This window comes from Dryas octopetala, chromosome 2 (assembly GCF_963921425.1).
Source record: "Dryas octopetala chromosome 2, drDryOcto1.1, whole genome shotgun sequence".
Classification (NCBI taxonomy): domain Eukaryota; kingdom Viridiplantae; phylum Streptophyta; class Magnoliopsida; order Rosales; family Rosaceae; genus Dryas; species Dryas octopetala.
This window is the reverse complement of record NC_141367.1, coordinates 4583447-4599036: the sequence shown is the minus strand read 5'-3', so window position 1 is coordinate 4599036 and position 15590 is coordinate 4583447. Positions and strand designations below refer to the sequence as shown.

General features: G+C 35.5%; 1 protein-coding gene and 3 pseudogenes across 1 annotated transcript; 1 reads left to right on the top strand and 3 right to left on the bottom strand.

The window, feature by feature from the left end:
• The first annotated feature begins 3107 nt into the window (after positions 1 to 3107).
• LOC147292615 (uncharacterized) lies at positions 3108 to 3881 on the top strand (annotated as a pseudogene).
• Positions 3882 to 4740: 859 nt separating this feature from the next.
• Positions 4741 to 6053, bottom strand: LOC147292614 (uncharacterized; annotated as a pseudogene).
• Positions 6054 to 6109: 56 nt separating this feature from the next.
• Positions 6110 to 7144, bottom strand: LOC147292613 (uncharacterized; annotated as a pseudogene).
• A 1646-nt stretch (positions 7145 to 8790) lies between these two features.
• Positions 8791 to 15264, bottom strand: LOC147292612 (uncharacterized). Its single transcript, XM_086230894.1, has 4 exons — positions 14027 to 15264; positions 13819 to 13933; positions 12825 to 13152; positions 8791 to 8972 (listed from the first exon to the last, which is right to left on the bottom strand). The coding sequence occupies exons 1-4, from the start codon at positions 15262 to 15264 to the stop codon at positions 8791 to 8793; spliced, it is 1863 nt and encodes a 620-aa protein (XP_086087020.1).
• Between the last annotated feature and the right edge of the window lie 326 nt (positions 15265 to 15590).

Sequence of the window (15590 nt, the reverse complement as noted above, 5' to 3'; positions counted from 1 at the left end):
ATTATCTTGCTGGATTTTCCAAAAATTAAGCAAAAACAAACATATAATTTTATAGGGGTCGTTTGGAACGCCTCACTGATAAGAACTTCACTATTTTCTGAGATTGTCCTGGATTCTCTCAGACTGGCCTAAGCTGCACTAAGTATTGTTCTACATTTGGTGCTGCATCAGACTAAGAAAATGAATTATCAAAATAGTGATGACCTATGTTTAATGTTGTATCAGACTAAAATATAAAAATTTTATTTTTGGAATAATAAAATATAAAATATTTATTAGATTTTTAGTATGAATATTGATTTCAAAATCAAACTTTAACAAATAAAAACTATTAGGGCCCGTTTGGTTCAAGTTTTGAAAACCTAAGAATGGAAAAATCAATTTCATTCCCATGTTTGGTAAGTACAGGGAAGGGAAATCAATTCCTTGCTCAAGCTAGGGAATCTAATGTCTTATTGAGGGGGAAATGAAACCCTTGCTGGAACTTGGGTTTTGGTTTCTTCCCTCTTGGGAAAACATTTAATGCTATTTTTGTTGACAAAACTAACCTTGATAATTTTTGAAAATGCTATCTTTATCCAAAAACCCTTTCACGTTCTTTTATTCCTCCAACGTATTTTCTTCTTCACACCAAAACTCAACGTTTCATATTCTAAGCATCAGAGCAAGGCAGAGCTTCAACTACATGGGAGAATTTCACTTGATTCATCCTCACAACAGCCTTGATTAGGTGTTATATATATATATATATATTATTGATCACCCAACATGATGTTTGTTCACCGTTTCTTTCTAAATCTGATTTTCTGATTTTTTTTTTTTACTTTGTTTTTGTCAATGTTGCTATATATGTTAGTGCTTAGATTCTGTCATTGATGATTGTATGTATTTTGTATATATCTTAGCTCTTTTTTCTTAGGTAACTCTTGTCTTTGCTCTTGTTTGTTATTTTGGAGTATCATTAGTCACTTTATGAATGCCAAAACATTTATATCTATTAAACTTCACAACTTTGATTAAGCTGTGTTAAAAAGGCTTTTGGTATACAAGTACGGGGTGTAAAATATTCGAAGAGGAAAAGGCTTCTTCTAATGTTGGATAGTATTATGTGTTTATTTAATGTCATTGTTTTATTCTATGTTATAATGTATATCATTGCGTTAATGCATAATTGAAAGTGCATGTTAAAATCAAGACATAATAATAATAATGATTTTCAAAGAATAGGAAATTTGTATCGCATGATATATACAAGTGATATAAGATGCATAGATGAGCTGTTGCTTCTTTTTGTACAATTTGTTTTACTTTGAATTTAGAAATGAGTACAAAGTTGTAGCTCGCAAATATACGAATTGCTCATGAGCATAGCGTATAAGTACGAGGTCAATTCCACGGGATATGGTTAAATGTCATCAAACCAATTCAACTTACCAAATAAAATCACCAAACACACACACACACACAAACACACATACGAATAGGGGGTTTTGAAAGGTAGAAACACACGCACACCACAAACACACACACACACACTCACGCACACACACCAACTAAGACGCGACTTAGAATCCACCACTAACGAATCACCTAAATAACCATGAATCCAAGCATATAATTCTCAAAACTGTTGATGAAGTTTGTCACACATAAGTCCGAGCTACGACACTTGAGATTTAATTCTCCTAAGGTATTAAACTAATACCAGGGTAGGGCTACTAGCCAGTTATCTTAAAACATGCAACTTAATCTTGGTTATCTTTTAAGTTAACAAGCAAAGATTCATTAAACTTTGTGAGAATTGACAAACATATAAAATATAAGAGTATGGTGTTTACCTTATAACTTTATAAAACTTAATCCCAAGAACTTCACTTATAAAAGATTCATTCACTTGTTGCAAACAAAAATTATGTTCTTAGGTATCCTACACAATTTCTCAACTATAGCTAGATGCATACAACCTAGGGTGATCAATTATAGAAAACATACAAAAAACATAGAATTAATTAGAACAGAGATTAAGAATTCATCAACATGTTCATCAAATTAATAACTCAAAAGATCCATGAAAATAAAGATGACATAATTAGGGGTTCAACCTTGCCCTAGCATGGCAAAGCTAAATCATAATTATGAAAATTCGAATTATCATTAAACGAATAAACATCCATATTGTTAATAACAAACTAAAACTAAGAAAATAAGGAAAAGAAAGCAAGAAAAACCCAAAAGGTGGCTGCTACAAGGCTTAGGTTTCGCACTTCTCTTTCTTCTCTCCTTCTAAACTTTTCAAAACATAAAGATGTGTAAGGTGTGACAAGATTATGAATTGTGAGAGAATGAGGGTCTTATATAGTAGTAAGGAGGTGGAAACTTTCCTTGTCCCACAAGGCTAGGGTTTTGCCGCAAAGGATGGGCCTTGGGCTGATTTGGGCTATTTTGGGTGTAACTTGATTTTCTGTTCGCGAAATTACTGCGTTACCTATACTAAAACGGCCATATCTTGAGCTAGACAACTCAGAATCGAGATCCGTAGAATTTTCTACGAAGCTAACATCCATACATTTTCAACGATATATGGCATGTCATTTAGTTCAATATGGAGAGATACATAATTGCTGTCGAAATTGATGCTCTATTTTTAAAGGTTTCCTTTCCTTAATTCTCCTAGATTTCTTAATTGATATCTTTGACTAAATCTTCCAAGATCTTCCTTGCACATGGAAAATTCCTTGCAAACTAAGACAAATAAATGGGCTCCTTCTTTGGGCTAGGGCTCTATATGAGGTCCATGTCATATGATGATGTGGCATGGTTGACCATTGATTTTGACCTTTGACAACCTTGACAAAAAAGATTCTCTTAAAGATTTCATCCAAGATTCTTCCAAGATTTTAGATTCTCATAAAAGATTCCCTTAAGATTATTTTTTCCATTTTAGCTTCAAATTGGCCCATTATGCTTCATTTTCATTCTTCACATCATATAACCTACAAAACACTAAAAACAAACAAAAAGACACAAAAGTATCGGGTTCTTGCACTCTAGGTTAGTGAGTTATTATCATAAAATTACGGAAATTAAGCACTCAACATGAGCTCCACATGGATATGAGGACATTTACCATACTATGTTCTATGCTACGTGCCACTGGTAGGCTACAAGATACAAGACATGTTTCTGTGGATGAAATGGTAGCTATGTTTTTTAATATACTTGCTCATCATGAAAATAATAGAGTCATACAAAATAAATTTTTCTGTTCTGGGGAAACAATTAGTGGACATTTTAATGCAGTGTTAGAGGCAGTCTTATGTCTACAAGGAGAGTTGTTAAAAGCACCAGAACAAGTGCCTAAACACTCAACTGATAAGAGGTGGAAATGGTTTAAGGTACATATCATGAATATGTTAGCTAGAATTATTATTCTTATAAGAAAAATAAAAAAACAAATATTTAATTTAATTTTTTTAATCATGTAGAATTGTCTTGGAGCGTTAGATGAGACATATATTAAAGTACATGTGTCAGAAGCTGACAAGCCTAGGTATCGAACTAAGAAGAATGAGATTGCTACAAACGTCTTGGGAGTATGCTCTCAAGACATGCAATTCATCTTTGCATTATCGGGTTGAGAAGGTTCTGCAGCAAATTCTCGAGTACTTCGTGATGCTATTAGTAGGAGACATGGGTTAAGGGTCCCTCGTGGTAAGAGAATTACTTAAGTTATTAATATTTAATATTCATATCAAATTTTCATCACTAATAATAATTTTAACGGTAAATTCATTAAATAGGATCTTATTACCTTGTTGATGCTAGATATTCAAATGGAGAAGGATTTCTTGCCCCATATAGAGGGCAACGATATCAAGTAAATGATTGGAGAGATGGATATCAACCTACCACGCCTGGAGAATTTTTTTAACATGAAGCATTCATCGGCTAGGAATGTGATAGAGAGGTGTTTTGGGTTATTTAAGCTCCTGCATAAATTTATAATTGAGATAACCATTGCTGCATAAGTTTATAATGCAGTGGGTCGTCCATTTCATTTATGGCTCTTTGCTCGTTAGTTCTATATCAAGTAATAATTTTCAAGTTTGGCTTGATTCTTCAAGTAAATTAATTAAAAAAATATTTCTTTTGTTTAATAAATAAGAGTATAATTGAAAAACTAGACCAATTTTATCTCCTATTCCTTCACGAACTAAGCAAGGGAATGAAAATAAAAAATGAATTATTAGTTTACTTTCCCAATATTACCAAACGGGGGAATATGAATCTTACATTCTCTTCCCCCCGAAAAAGGTATAGGAATTGATTTTGCAGGAAATCAATTTCGTGAACCAAACGGGCCTTAAAAGTGAACCAATGTGATACTTGTATTTGTAAAAGTTAGATATTGTGCATATAAGTAATAGTCGTCCACATGACTTGAAATAATAAGTTCAGGTTCACATATTACTGCCTATAAGTTTACAAACTAATAATACTAACAATCATCCACAAGCCCACCAATTGACATATGTTAATAAACATCCACAATCAAAATGATACTAATAATGGACCCCAATAAACCAACACTAAAACAACCACAATTATGTTTTTCAATTCCCAAAACAAAAGCAATCCTAGCAATGTGATGCATCACTTGCGGTGGTTCTAATAAATTAAGTGAGAGATTCGCTTGTGGTGTTTCCAAAATGTGGTATGCAGCACTATAAGGCATGTCCCTCAAACATTTTCACTAAACAATTGATTGACAAAAACATTTTTGGTTTTAGCATCAAGTGACTACAACAAAGATATAATTTGTAGCTTATCTAAAATGATTTTTAAAGCTGCAATTTGATTCAGAGCATAAAATCCATGTTCTTGAGTTTTTTGGCAATATCATATCGATCTTCATTACCTTAAGATAGCATATCAGTCACCAATTGTATTCTTTTTCCATATACTTTAAACAATTTTTCCAGTTCAGTCACAATCTTATCTTCATTACTTGATCGAGGCTCTTTTCCTCTTGTTTTGAATGACCATAGATTGGTTGTCTTCCTTATTTATTGACATGGGAGATGCATCACTTTCACTAGCATCAACTTCATTATTGCTCTGCTCTTCCATCATCTCATTAGGGACTTCAGCTCCTTTTCCATTAGCACGGTTCTTTCCAAAGATATTAGCAAGTCTATCAAACATTGGAAATGATTTGTTCCTCTATTCAGCTGCATCCTTGTGATGCTAAGATAAAATAAGACAACACTTAGTTTATGTTCAACATGTAACAAAACAAGAAAAATAATTATAAGAATGTAAAGATGATAATTACTAAAATTTGAAGACACATATATCAAAGAAAGAAAAGTAATATGTTCATTGGCAAGTAGTACCTGCACATAAGTCTCCCACACTTCATTACTGTCAACTTCAATGCATTTTTTCACATCATTTCAAACAAATCCACTTGTGTTCATCATGTTGATCATAAATTATACTGTACTGTTTTTTCCACTTCTTCAACTTTGATTCAATGTGCGAACTTGCTTTTAGGTTAGCACTAGGACAACGAGTGTTCAAAACCTTCTCCATTTGGACCAAATTACCAGATTTGAAATTACTAGTTTCACAACGATGGCCTGCAATCACAAAATCTTCAAGCACTATCAGCAATGCATCTTTCTCAAATTTGGATCATGACCGCCTAGTGTTTTTCTTCTCTTGCTCAATGTTTTGATTGATGTCACCACGTACTGTCCATTCCTAAAAGAAGGACATATGCATGCATATAAAATGAAAAGCATATAGTATATAATGATAAATCACTTTCTATTCCTAAATGAAGCAGCCCATATACATTTGCAAATAAGCTTAATACTAAAGAAAATTAATAAATAGTTAAGTTTGAATGGTGATGTCTCAAATACAAATCACAATCACATAAGAAAATAAACATTTTTAGTACTCAAACATATATCACATGAGTTGGCTAGTTATTCCTAGTTCCTCTTCATTTATTATACGTACAATTGCAAGGCCAAGTAGTACATTGATTGGATGCTCTGAATCTGCTAATTATATCACATTCTACAAAGTAACAAATCTCTCACTGTTTGTGTAAGAAATCTCTATATAGTGTAAGAAATCTCTCACTATTTGTGTAACCACCATCCACAAAGTAATAATAACCTAATGACAAAAATTTGACAATTCCTATTAGTGTATGTATATACATATAAAATCAAAAGTGCACATATAATGACACTGACTAAGGACCTTACCAGTTGGAACTTTTAACTCATTCAGCCTAGTTATGGCATCACAAAAAACTCTAGAGTCGGATGCAGATCCTTCCCAACACGACAATACAAATATAAACTGCATGTCGCATGAGCAAACAACCAATGTTATATACATTTGTTGCAATTTCACCTTTCTTAGTTTGATATCTTGGTTTGTCAGTTTTAGGCACACGGACCTTAATGTAAGTTTCATCTAGTGCTCCAAAACAATTCTAATAAAAAATTGTTAACTTTCATTTAGTTTAAAAATTCCATAGACCATACAAAATGAAGAAAAAACACTCATTAGAGTTTCTACAAATTTGCAATATATAATGAACATACCTTAAACTATCTCCATCTATGATCTGTGTAGTTCTCACCCACAGGTTCTGGCTCTCAATAAGGTACCTTGTAATCTTAAAACTTCTTGTAATACGGAGTTGAAGTACCTACTAATGGTCTCTCCCGATTGAACAAATATACTTCTAAGAGTACGATTCTTAACATGATGTGTAAGTACATGTAAGAATATATACACTTGCTCCTCCACAGTCACCAAACGATCATTCTTTAACTTTTCATCAGTGCAAAGCAACTCACATAATAAACCAAACGTCCTTAAATCCATTCTTAGTTCACTCACACATACTACATTATTGTCCAATATACTGTTTAGATAAAGTAACCGAGTCTCACGTCTAACAAAAGAACAATTATTAAGGTCATGTCTTTCTATAAGTCTGATTTCTCCTCAATTTGAACATTATAAGCACAAGGATCGTACAAGCACACATTGTCTCTAAATGCTACAGCTCTAACAATAATATCAACAAAAGCTTTCTTCAATCCATATCTAATAATTCATAAAAAAAAATATAATAAAACTAAAATTATTTGACTTAAATTCTACATTCATAAGCTCATTCATTCACAATTGCAAACTTTTATGATCAAATCACATCATTGATAATATATATAACATGACTGATCAATCAAATAAAGTAAGAGAGAATAGCTTGCATAGTCTTTGTGTATACATCATCCAGAATAATATTAACAGAGTTCACCCTTAAACATATTTGTGTTGTAAGGAAACACCTGCAAACATAAACACACAAAAAAAAAAAAAAGCTTTTTTGAAAAGTAAAAAAAACAAGAAGGAAAGCTTTGCATCAAAATAGAGCAAAGAATTTGGTCAGACCCCTTCTCCACACCCTTGACCTCTTTTCAAACCCTTTTCTTCATATCAAACCCTCTAATTTGCCCAATAGTCATAGCAATACAGAATTATGAGCCCTCCCTCCCCATGAAACTAGTATGATTCAGAGACAAAAAAAAAAAATAGAAACCCTAGAAAAATACCCAATTATTATCAAGCCAAAATAAAGTCACATATCCAAAACAAATTTTTCATCAAATTAAGCCAACAACAAACAAACCCATAATTAAGACATAAAAATCAAACAAAAAAACAACACATTGAACCCAATACATATATTACCAAGAACAAGAGAGACATAGAGTAAGTGAGAGAGAGGAAGAGAGAACAACAACGATATGAAAAGAGAGAGATGAACACTAACCTACGTAAGTGAGAGTGGGAGGGGAGCGGCATCGAAGAAGATCAAAGAAAAGAGGAGCAGCAAGAGTACTTCTTTTTAGGACTGACTCGTCCAAAACAAGGACTTTCTTATTTTGCGGTGGCCTCAGACACTTCACTTTATTGCGTGAGTGAATGAGGAGTTTTCTGTAGGCCTATTTAATTCAGTCTCATTTAAGTTAGTTAGACGCCAGCCCTGTTAGTTCTAGGATTTTGTATATTGGTTTTTCCTTGCCAAAATCATTGTAATAATTGTACATTTGCCACATTCAACAAGCTCTAGAATAGAATTAAGATTCTATTTTCATAGGGTTATTTATAGGTTGAAGATATCAAGTTTGAAGTTCAAAGATATCATGCTCTAAGGTAAAATGCATTTCATGCATCACATTTTTGTATGTTTATGAGTCTTTAAAATGTCTTCAAACTTTATTTTCATCATGGCTTGTGCTGAGCCCATGTGGTTGTGTGTGTTGGAATTTGGGTCTGTCATATGGTTATCAATCTCAGTCCATTACGGCTACGTTTGGCACGCTGGACTGTGTTGGACTGGACTATGCTTATAGATTATGCTGGATAGTGTTGGACTGGAGTAAGCTGGACTAATGTTATTCTGTGTTTGGCGTTGTGTAGGACTATGAAGCTGGATAAGCTAAATAACACTGTTTTGTGTTTGGTGCATGATCGGACTAAGCTATAATTATTTTAATTTTTAAATTAATAAACAATTTAAAGCCTAACTACATCTCCAGTCAATGGACCCCATCCTTTTTTCTCCTTTATTCTTCTTTTCCCAATCATCTTCACCCAGCCCAGCTACCCACTTGAACACCAAGAACCACTGTTTATCTACTCATCTCTGCTCTTCCTTCTTATTGTGCAATAGAACCATCTAGACGCCCATTACGGATGGGCCCTGGGCCGATTGCATTGATAGATACCCAATTCATTAAAATCGATCATGCCCTTTCCATTTTTTTCTTCTTCTGGTTCTTCTTCTTCCGCATCTTTTTTGTAAATCACCCCTACCCCACACCCACACCCACACCCACACCCATACCCACACCCTCTTCCTCCTTCTTCATCTGTCAAACCCAGAAAAAAATTCAAGGCATCAATTCAGTATATCAATCCCAAATAACCCAGTAGATCAATTCAATCCAATCTGGTCCCCGATGGTGGCCATCCTTCATCTCCTTATTCTCTCTCTCAAACAAAATCAAAACTGCAGGAACTTGGTGATGAAAGTTTGTTGTTTGGTGAGGAACTTGGTCAATATATTGCCTCTATTTTGGGTCTTTCTGAGTTGAAGAAAAGATTTTGGTGATGAAAGTTTTTTGTTTGAGAGGGTCATAAATGTCTGATCCTGCATCCTTGATGGCTTCCTCTTGCTGAGTAAGAAGGCATAGTCAGGGCTTACATAACACGGTCCATTTCGACAGTGCTATGTAAGAAGGGATAGTGATGTGTTTTAAGAAAACCGGTGTTGCATAGCCCACTTAAACCTTATCCCGTGTATCCCCAAACGCAGGATAAGGGTGTTATTTAACACAATCCTGGCTAGTGCTAGCTAGCACGGTGCATATGCCTTCAGAAATATGTTTTAATACATTATAATGTACATTATTCATCATCACTTACAGTCATTCATGCACACAGCAGAAAATATTCCCTTGCTGAAATTCTTCATGCTCAATCTCTTTCTTCAGTCACATCATCATTCTCATCCTTATCATTTCATGACATGATATTTGGATATTCATTTTGCTAGCTTTGTCTTCTAGTTAAACTAAGTAAGAATCTTCCAACTGTTTAAATTAGGTGAGAATGGTTTTGATAAAAACATGGGTACGACACACACTCTTTTCTCACCTATTTAATTTTTGCATTTTACGCCTTGGGTTTTTCAAGAGAGAGTGTACTAGTTATACCAGTGAGGAAAATTATATTTCTTATGAAAAATTGATTTCTAAAATCTGGGTTTGTTTTTCTAAAATCTGAGTGTGCTTTTATGAGTTATTCATCTTCATCAAACACTCATATAGATTTTAGATTTTGAATTATCCATCGACTTTTTTAAGTTTTGTAACTTGAGGGAACTGATTTTTATAGAATCCATATAATTGCATATATCTCATAGCATTATCATTGAATCCACATCGCTTGGTTGTCGTCGATGCCATTCATTGAAGAGCTCAAATGAGGAGCTACCAATGACATGATTAACTGATTGCTTTGCTAAAGATGTTTGCACAAGGAAGCACAAGGGTAAGAAGCTGCCACTTAGAGTTAGTACTTAACTAATTGAGCTTGTTTGTGTGATTTCTTGTATTGAAACACTTAATAATGGATTGCCCGGTCAGCCGAAAAGGACCCCCAGTTTTTTAACCTTTTAGTGATTTTTCTGAGTGAACAATTTTGTGTCTTCTACCTTGCTTGTTTTTCTTGTGTTGCTTATTATTAAAATGAAAATATAAACACAAGAACACATACTTCACACTTAAGCATAACAACTTAAACTCTTGAATGTGAAATGAAATTTGGTAATCATTCACACACCACTCTAGTTGTTGATAGCATTAGGATGCCTATACTGATGGATCCTTTGAGTGCTTAAGTTGTCACTTAATATTTGTGTGTGTTTGATTTGTGTTGTATGCAAAATCTGTGTATTGGTTTCGAGTGTCAATTTGAGGATCAGATTTATGTTTATTTGATTAGTCACTGAGTCATCAATTAATCAAAAATTGGGGTCCGATAACTCAGTATGGTTGTAACTGAGTTTATTAGGCTGTTTTGCTACCTAATACCAAATTACAAGCTCAAATGTAGGTTAATGGTCTTATTTAAGATAGTCCAATCCAGTGAAGTCTACCAAACATAACCATAAAGTCCACTTTTGGACTCTTAATGATAATTAAACTCACCTACTTTACCCATATCCTAAAAAAATCCACTTTTGGTTAACCCATCTTTTAAAACTGGTATTCTCTCTCTCTCTCTCTCTCTCTCTCTCTCTCTCTCTTTCCATGAATTGTGGGTATACTCTCACTTACACTTACCAAGGATAAATAACACTTATTTATAGTGTAGGTAGGAAAACAAAATTTCCTAAAAATCCTATAGTGGGCCGGCCATGTAGGTGGGATTGAGTTGTTGGATATTTCATTTTATTTATTAATTATGACATTATAATTAGGGATTCTTGTTTGACATTTATAAACTTCCATACAAGAATTCCTTCAAGTACGGTCGTATTCAGTGAACTTAACTCTAATTAAGAACCCACTTATCCATAATTGTGTCAATCTATACAAATTATATGAGACCAATCATTCACCTTGAAGGTGTTGATATAGCAAGTGCTGATATAGGATCACATGTGTCCAATATGTGATCCGTTAATTAGAAACATCTTTAGAAAACAAGAGCAAAAGAGTAAAGGTCTCACAATTTTAATTTTAGTTAGAATGTTTTCTGCTTACCCTTTTATTTATTTAATTCCTAATTTCCAATAATAAATTGGATTTTAGGTCATACATCCAACATATTGATTTATTTATAATTTAATAGGGTTGAATATAAGGGTTGAAGTATCGAGCGCTCTACATAAGGTAGCTGTAAATTGGAACGTGCCATCAGAATCTCATCTTGTTTTTTGTCGATGATAGCCTACTGTTTTTATCTTTGGGTGCTACTCAAGCTTTGTTGCAAGTGTTTGATCAATATGAAAGGGCCTTTGGGCAGATGATTAATAAAGATCTACAATTTCAATTTTCTCCCTGCATAACTGTTACTATTTAAGAAGAGTTGATTTTTTTTTTTTTTTCGTGCAGGTACCCATTGTAGAGTCACACGAGAAATATTTAGGTCTTTTAAAGATAGAAGTCTTTGCTAGAGTTCGACAACAACATCGTAAATACTTATCTAGTTGGAAAAAAAAGTTGATGTCTTGTGCGGGTAAAGTCATTCTTATAAAAATAGTGGCCCAAGTCATTCATGTTAGAAATTGATCATATAAACGTAGTGAGAAATAAAATTTTATACGATCATGTTTTTGATTGAAATGTGATGCAATAATTTCTATGATTTATAAAATAGAATTCATACCTTGTTCTGTTGATTGAAAGCCTACCAAGGTACGAATCCACAAGCTCTCTGCCAGTTGGTCATTCTGATAGAATTAGAGCATCCAACCCAAAACCAATTGGCTAATGGGTGGAGAGGCCCAAGACTTATAAGCACATATGCTAAGCCTTAGTTTTCCGATGTGGGACATTGCTCCACATTACTCTCAACACGCCCCCGCACGTGTGGCGAGATTTTGAGCCTTACACGTGAACAAATTGTATTGGGTGACGTGGGAGCACAATATGATTTCTGCTTAATTGAATAAAACCACAAAATGTGGTTTATATACATGGGCCTATAACTAAAATACAGGAATTAATAAATCACCTAATTAATTCTAATAATTACACAATAATCACACGTGTTGACTCACACCAACACTCCCCCTCAAGTTGGTGCATATATATCGCACATGCCCAACTTGTCTAGTGAGTCCAAAAACACCCGATTTGCCATAGCCTTGGTCAACACATCTGCAAGCTGATCTTCGGACTTCACAAATGGAAAGTTAATAATCTTCGCTTCAAGTTTCTCTTTGATGAAGTGTCGATCAATCTCAATGTGTTTTGTTCTATCATGCTGAACAGGATTATGTGCTATATCAATAGCAGATTTGTTATCACAAAACAAGTCCATAGGTTTGGTAGGTGGACATCCTAAATCAGTCAATAAATGTCTCAACCACAAAAGTTCGACTACTCCAAGTGCTATACCTCTATATTCAGCCTCTGCACTCGACCTAGATACAACTGATTGCTTCTTACTTCTCCAAGTCACCAAATTTCCTCCTACAAAGGTAAAGTAGCCTGAGGTAGACCTTCTATCATCTGCTGAACCACCCCAGTCTGCATCAGAAAACCCTTCAACATTCACATGACCATGATTAGCAAATAACAATCCCTTACCAGGTGCAGATTTCAAATACTGCAAAATTCGCTCCACAGCATCCATATGGGGTTTACACGGGGCATGCATAAACTGGCTCACTACACTAACCGCATAAGCAATGTCAGGTCTAGTGTGAGACAAATATATCAATCTTCCAACAAGTCTCTGATATCGCCCCTTATCTGCAGGCAAGGCCCCCAAACACTCGAAAAGTCTATGGTTTTGTTCCATAGGAGTGACAGCTGGCTTACACCCAAGCATACCAGTTTCAGATAACAAGTCTAAAACATATTTCCTTTGAGATAGGAATATGCCATGTTTAGACCGAGCCACTTCTATCCCAAGAAAGAACTTCAAGTCCCCCAGCTGCTTCATTTCAAACTCTTGAGACAAGTACCTCTGCAAATTAGAGATTTCCTCATAATCATCTCCGGTCAGAACCATATCATCAACGTAAATGATAAGAGCAGTAATCTTCTTCCCCCTTTTCTTTAGGAACAAAGTATGATCAAAATTACTCTGCCGATAACCATAGTTCTTCATTGCACGGGTGAATCTCCCAAACCAGGCTCTCGGAGATTGTTTAAGACCATACAAAGACTTCCTTAGTCTGCATACTAATCTCGTATTCTCAAACTCTGGTATTCCTGGAGGAGGATCCATGTATACTTCTTCAGTCAAATCACCATGGAGAAAGGCATTCTTTACATCAAACTGAAGCAGTGGCCAATCTTTGTTAGCAGCCAAAGATAACAAAACCCGTACTGTGTTCAACTTGGCCACTGGAGCAAACGTCTCCAAGTAGTCTATGCCATAGGACTGTGTATAACCCTTTGCTACCAACCTTGCCTTATACCTTTCAACTGACCCATCAGCTTTGTGTTTGACTGCAAACACCCATCTGCATCCCACTGTCTTCTTCCCCTTAGGTAGAGAAACCAATTCCCAGGTTGAATTCTTCTGTAATGCCGCCATTTCTTCAGCCATAGCTTTGGTCCATCTAGAATCTGTAAGAGCATCCTGCAATCTACTAGGAATAGAAACAGAAGATAATTGCAGAACATACGATTCATATGACTTTGAAAGCCTAACAGACGACACATGATTATTAATTGAGTACCTAACTTTGGCATTTGGATCTGGCTCATATTTAGCTGGTGGTTGTCCTCGGTTAGACCGAGGAGGAAGTGTAAATTTAGAAGCATGAAAATCAAGATCTGAACCAGAAAGTGAATCAAGAGTATTGTTGGTTACCTCAATGGACGAAGAAGATTGATGCAATGGAGTAGGAGAGATGGCGGTACTATCATGGAGTGGTGATTCCTCAGTCTCAAAAACCGTGGGTTCTTGTCCCACCACATTCTCAGTATTATTCTCAGTAAATTCTGCTGTCTCAGTCTCATCCTCAGATTCAGACACTGGACGGTCAGTAGTCTGTTCTGATCCTTCCTCCCTACTAGACTCCGACACTAGACGATCAGTAGTCTGTTCTGATCCTTCCTCACCACTACTACCAAAGAACAACAGATCATCTCGATTCTGCACTTCATTATAAACCTCCCCCTGAAGGGTAGAATCCAGTGGACGTGGGGAATAAAAAAGTTGATGTTCATGAAAAGTAACATCCATAGAAACATAGAAGCGCTGAGTAGAAGGATGATAGCACCGATACCCCTTCTGGGATGGACCATAACCAACAAATACACACTCTAATGCCCTAGATGCGAGCTTGGATCGCTGATGAGAATGTAAATGCACAAAAACAACACACCCAAAAACACGGGGTTCCAAATGAAGGATACCTGGTAGAGAGACAAAATCCGAGAGAACATCCAAAGGTCGCCGAAAGTCAAGGACACTAGATGGGGTCCGATTAATCAAATAGACGGCAGAACTCAAGGCATCACCCCAGAACAAAGATGGCACGTGACCCCCCAGAAGAAGGGACCGAGTGACTTCCAATAAATGTCGATTTTTGCGTTCAGCAACCCCATTCTGTTGTGGAGAATGAGCGCAAGAAGTCTGATGAAAGATCCCCGCAGAAGCAAAATACTGAGTCATCTCTGTATTAACAAACTCACCGCCATTATCTGAGCGCAAAACCTTAATAGGACAGGCAAACTGGGTGAGGACCATATGATGAAAAAGGCGAAAAACAGCACACACATCACTTTTATGTTTCAGAAGATACACCCAAGTCATTCTAGTACAAGCAGAAGTACTCAAAACAGAGTTAGATGTACCTGACGTGGCGACAAAGCCGGAAGTAGAGACAAAATTTTGACTAGAAACTGACGTCTCCACCTTAGAGTCAGAGGCTGCCAAATATGTCTTATCGGAAGTAATTAAGAAAGACATATCTTGAGTATCTAAAAATTTCCTTCCTTTTTTTTTTTTTTTTTTTTTTTTTTTTTTTTTTTTTTTTTTTTTTAAGGTTAAATATGAAATAACAAAGGAAAGGGAAAAAAAAAGTGATGTACCGGTCCCTTGTGCTATGTTGGTTTTGTGTAACAATCAAAGTCCAATAAGTCCTTGGTTCAATCTGGCAACGAAGGAAAGAAAGAGCACAGATCAGCAAGGACTCGGCGTCACAGCGGCGCACCCAGACCAGCAAGCAATGGAGGTCACTGCGAACGGCGTCACAGCGAGTGAGAGATCGGCGCACTAGTGAGCAGACGACGCTC

What these genes read in the sequence shown, in the direction of transcription:
- LOC147292612 (XM_086230894.1), bottom strand. Translation starts at nt 15,264, where the DNA reads ATGTCTTTCTTAATTACTTCCGATAAGACATATTTGGCAGCCTCTGAC. An exon ending in TACCTAAGGGGAAGAAGACA is followed by an intron (nt 13,153 to 13,818) that starts GTGGGATGCAGA and finishes CTTGGGTGTAAG; the next exon opens with CCAGCTGTCACTCCTATGGA. An exon ending in TGATAGAAGGTCTACCTCAG is followed by an intron (nt 8,973 to 12,824) that starts GCTACTTTACCT and finishes TGGGTTTGACAG; the next exon opens with ATGAAGAAGGAGGAAGAGGG.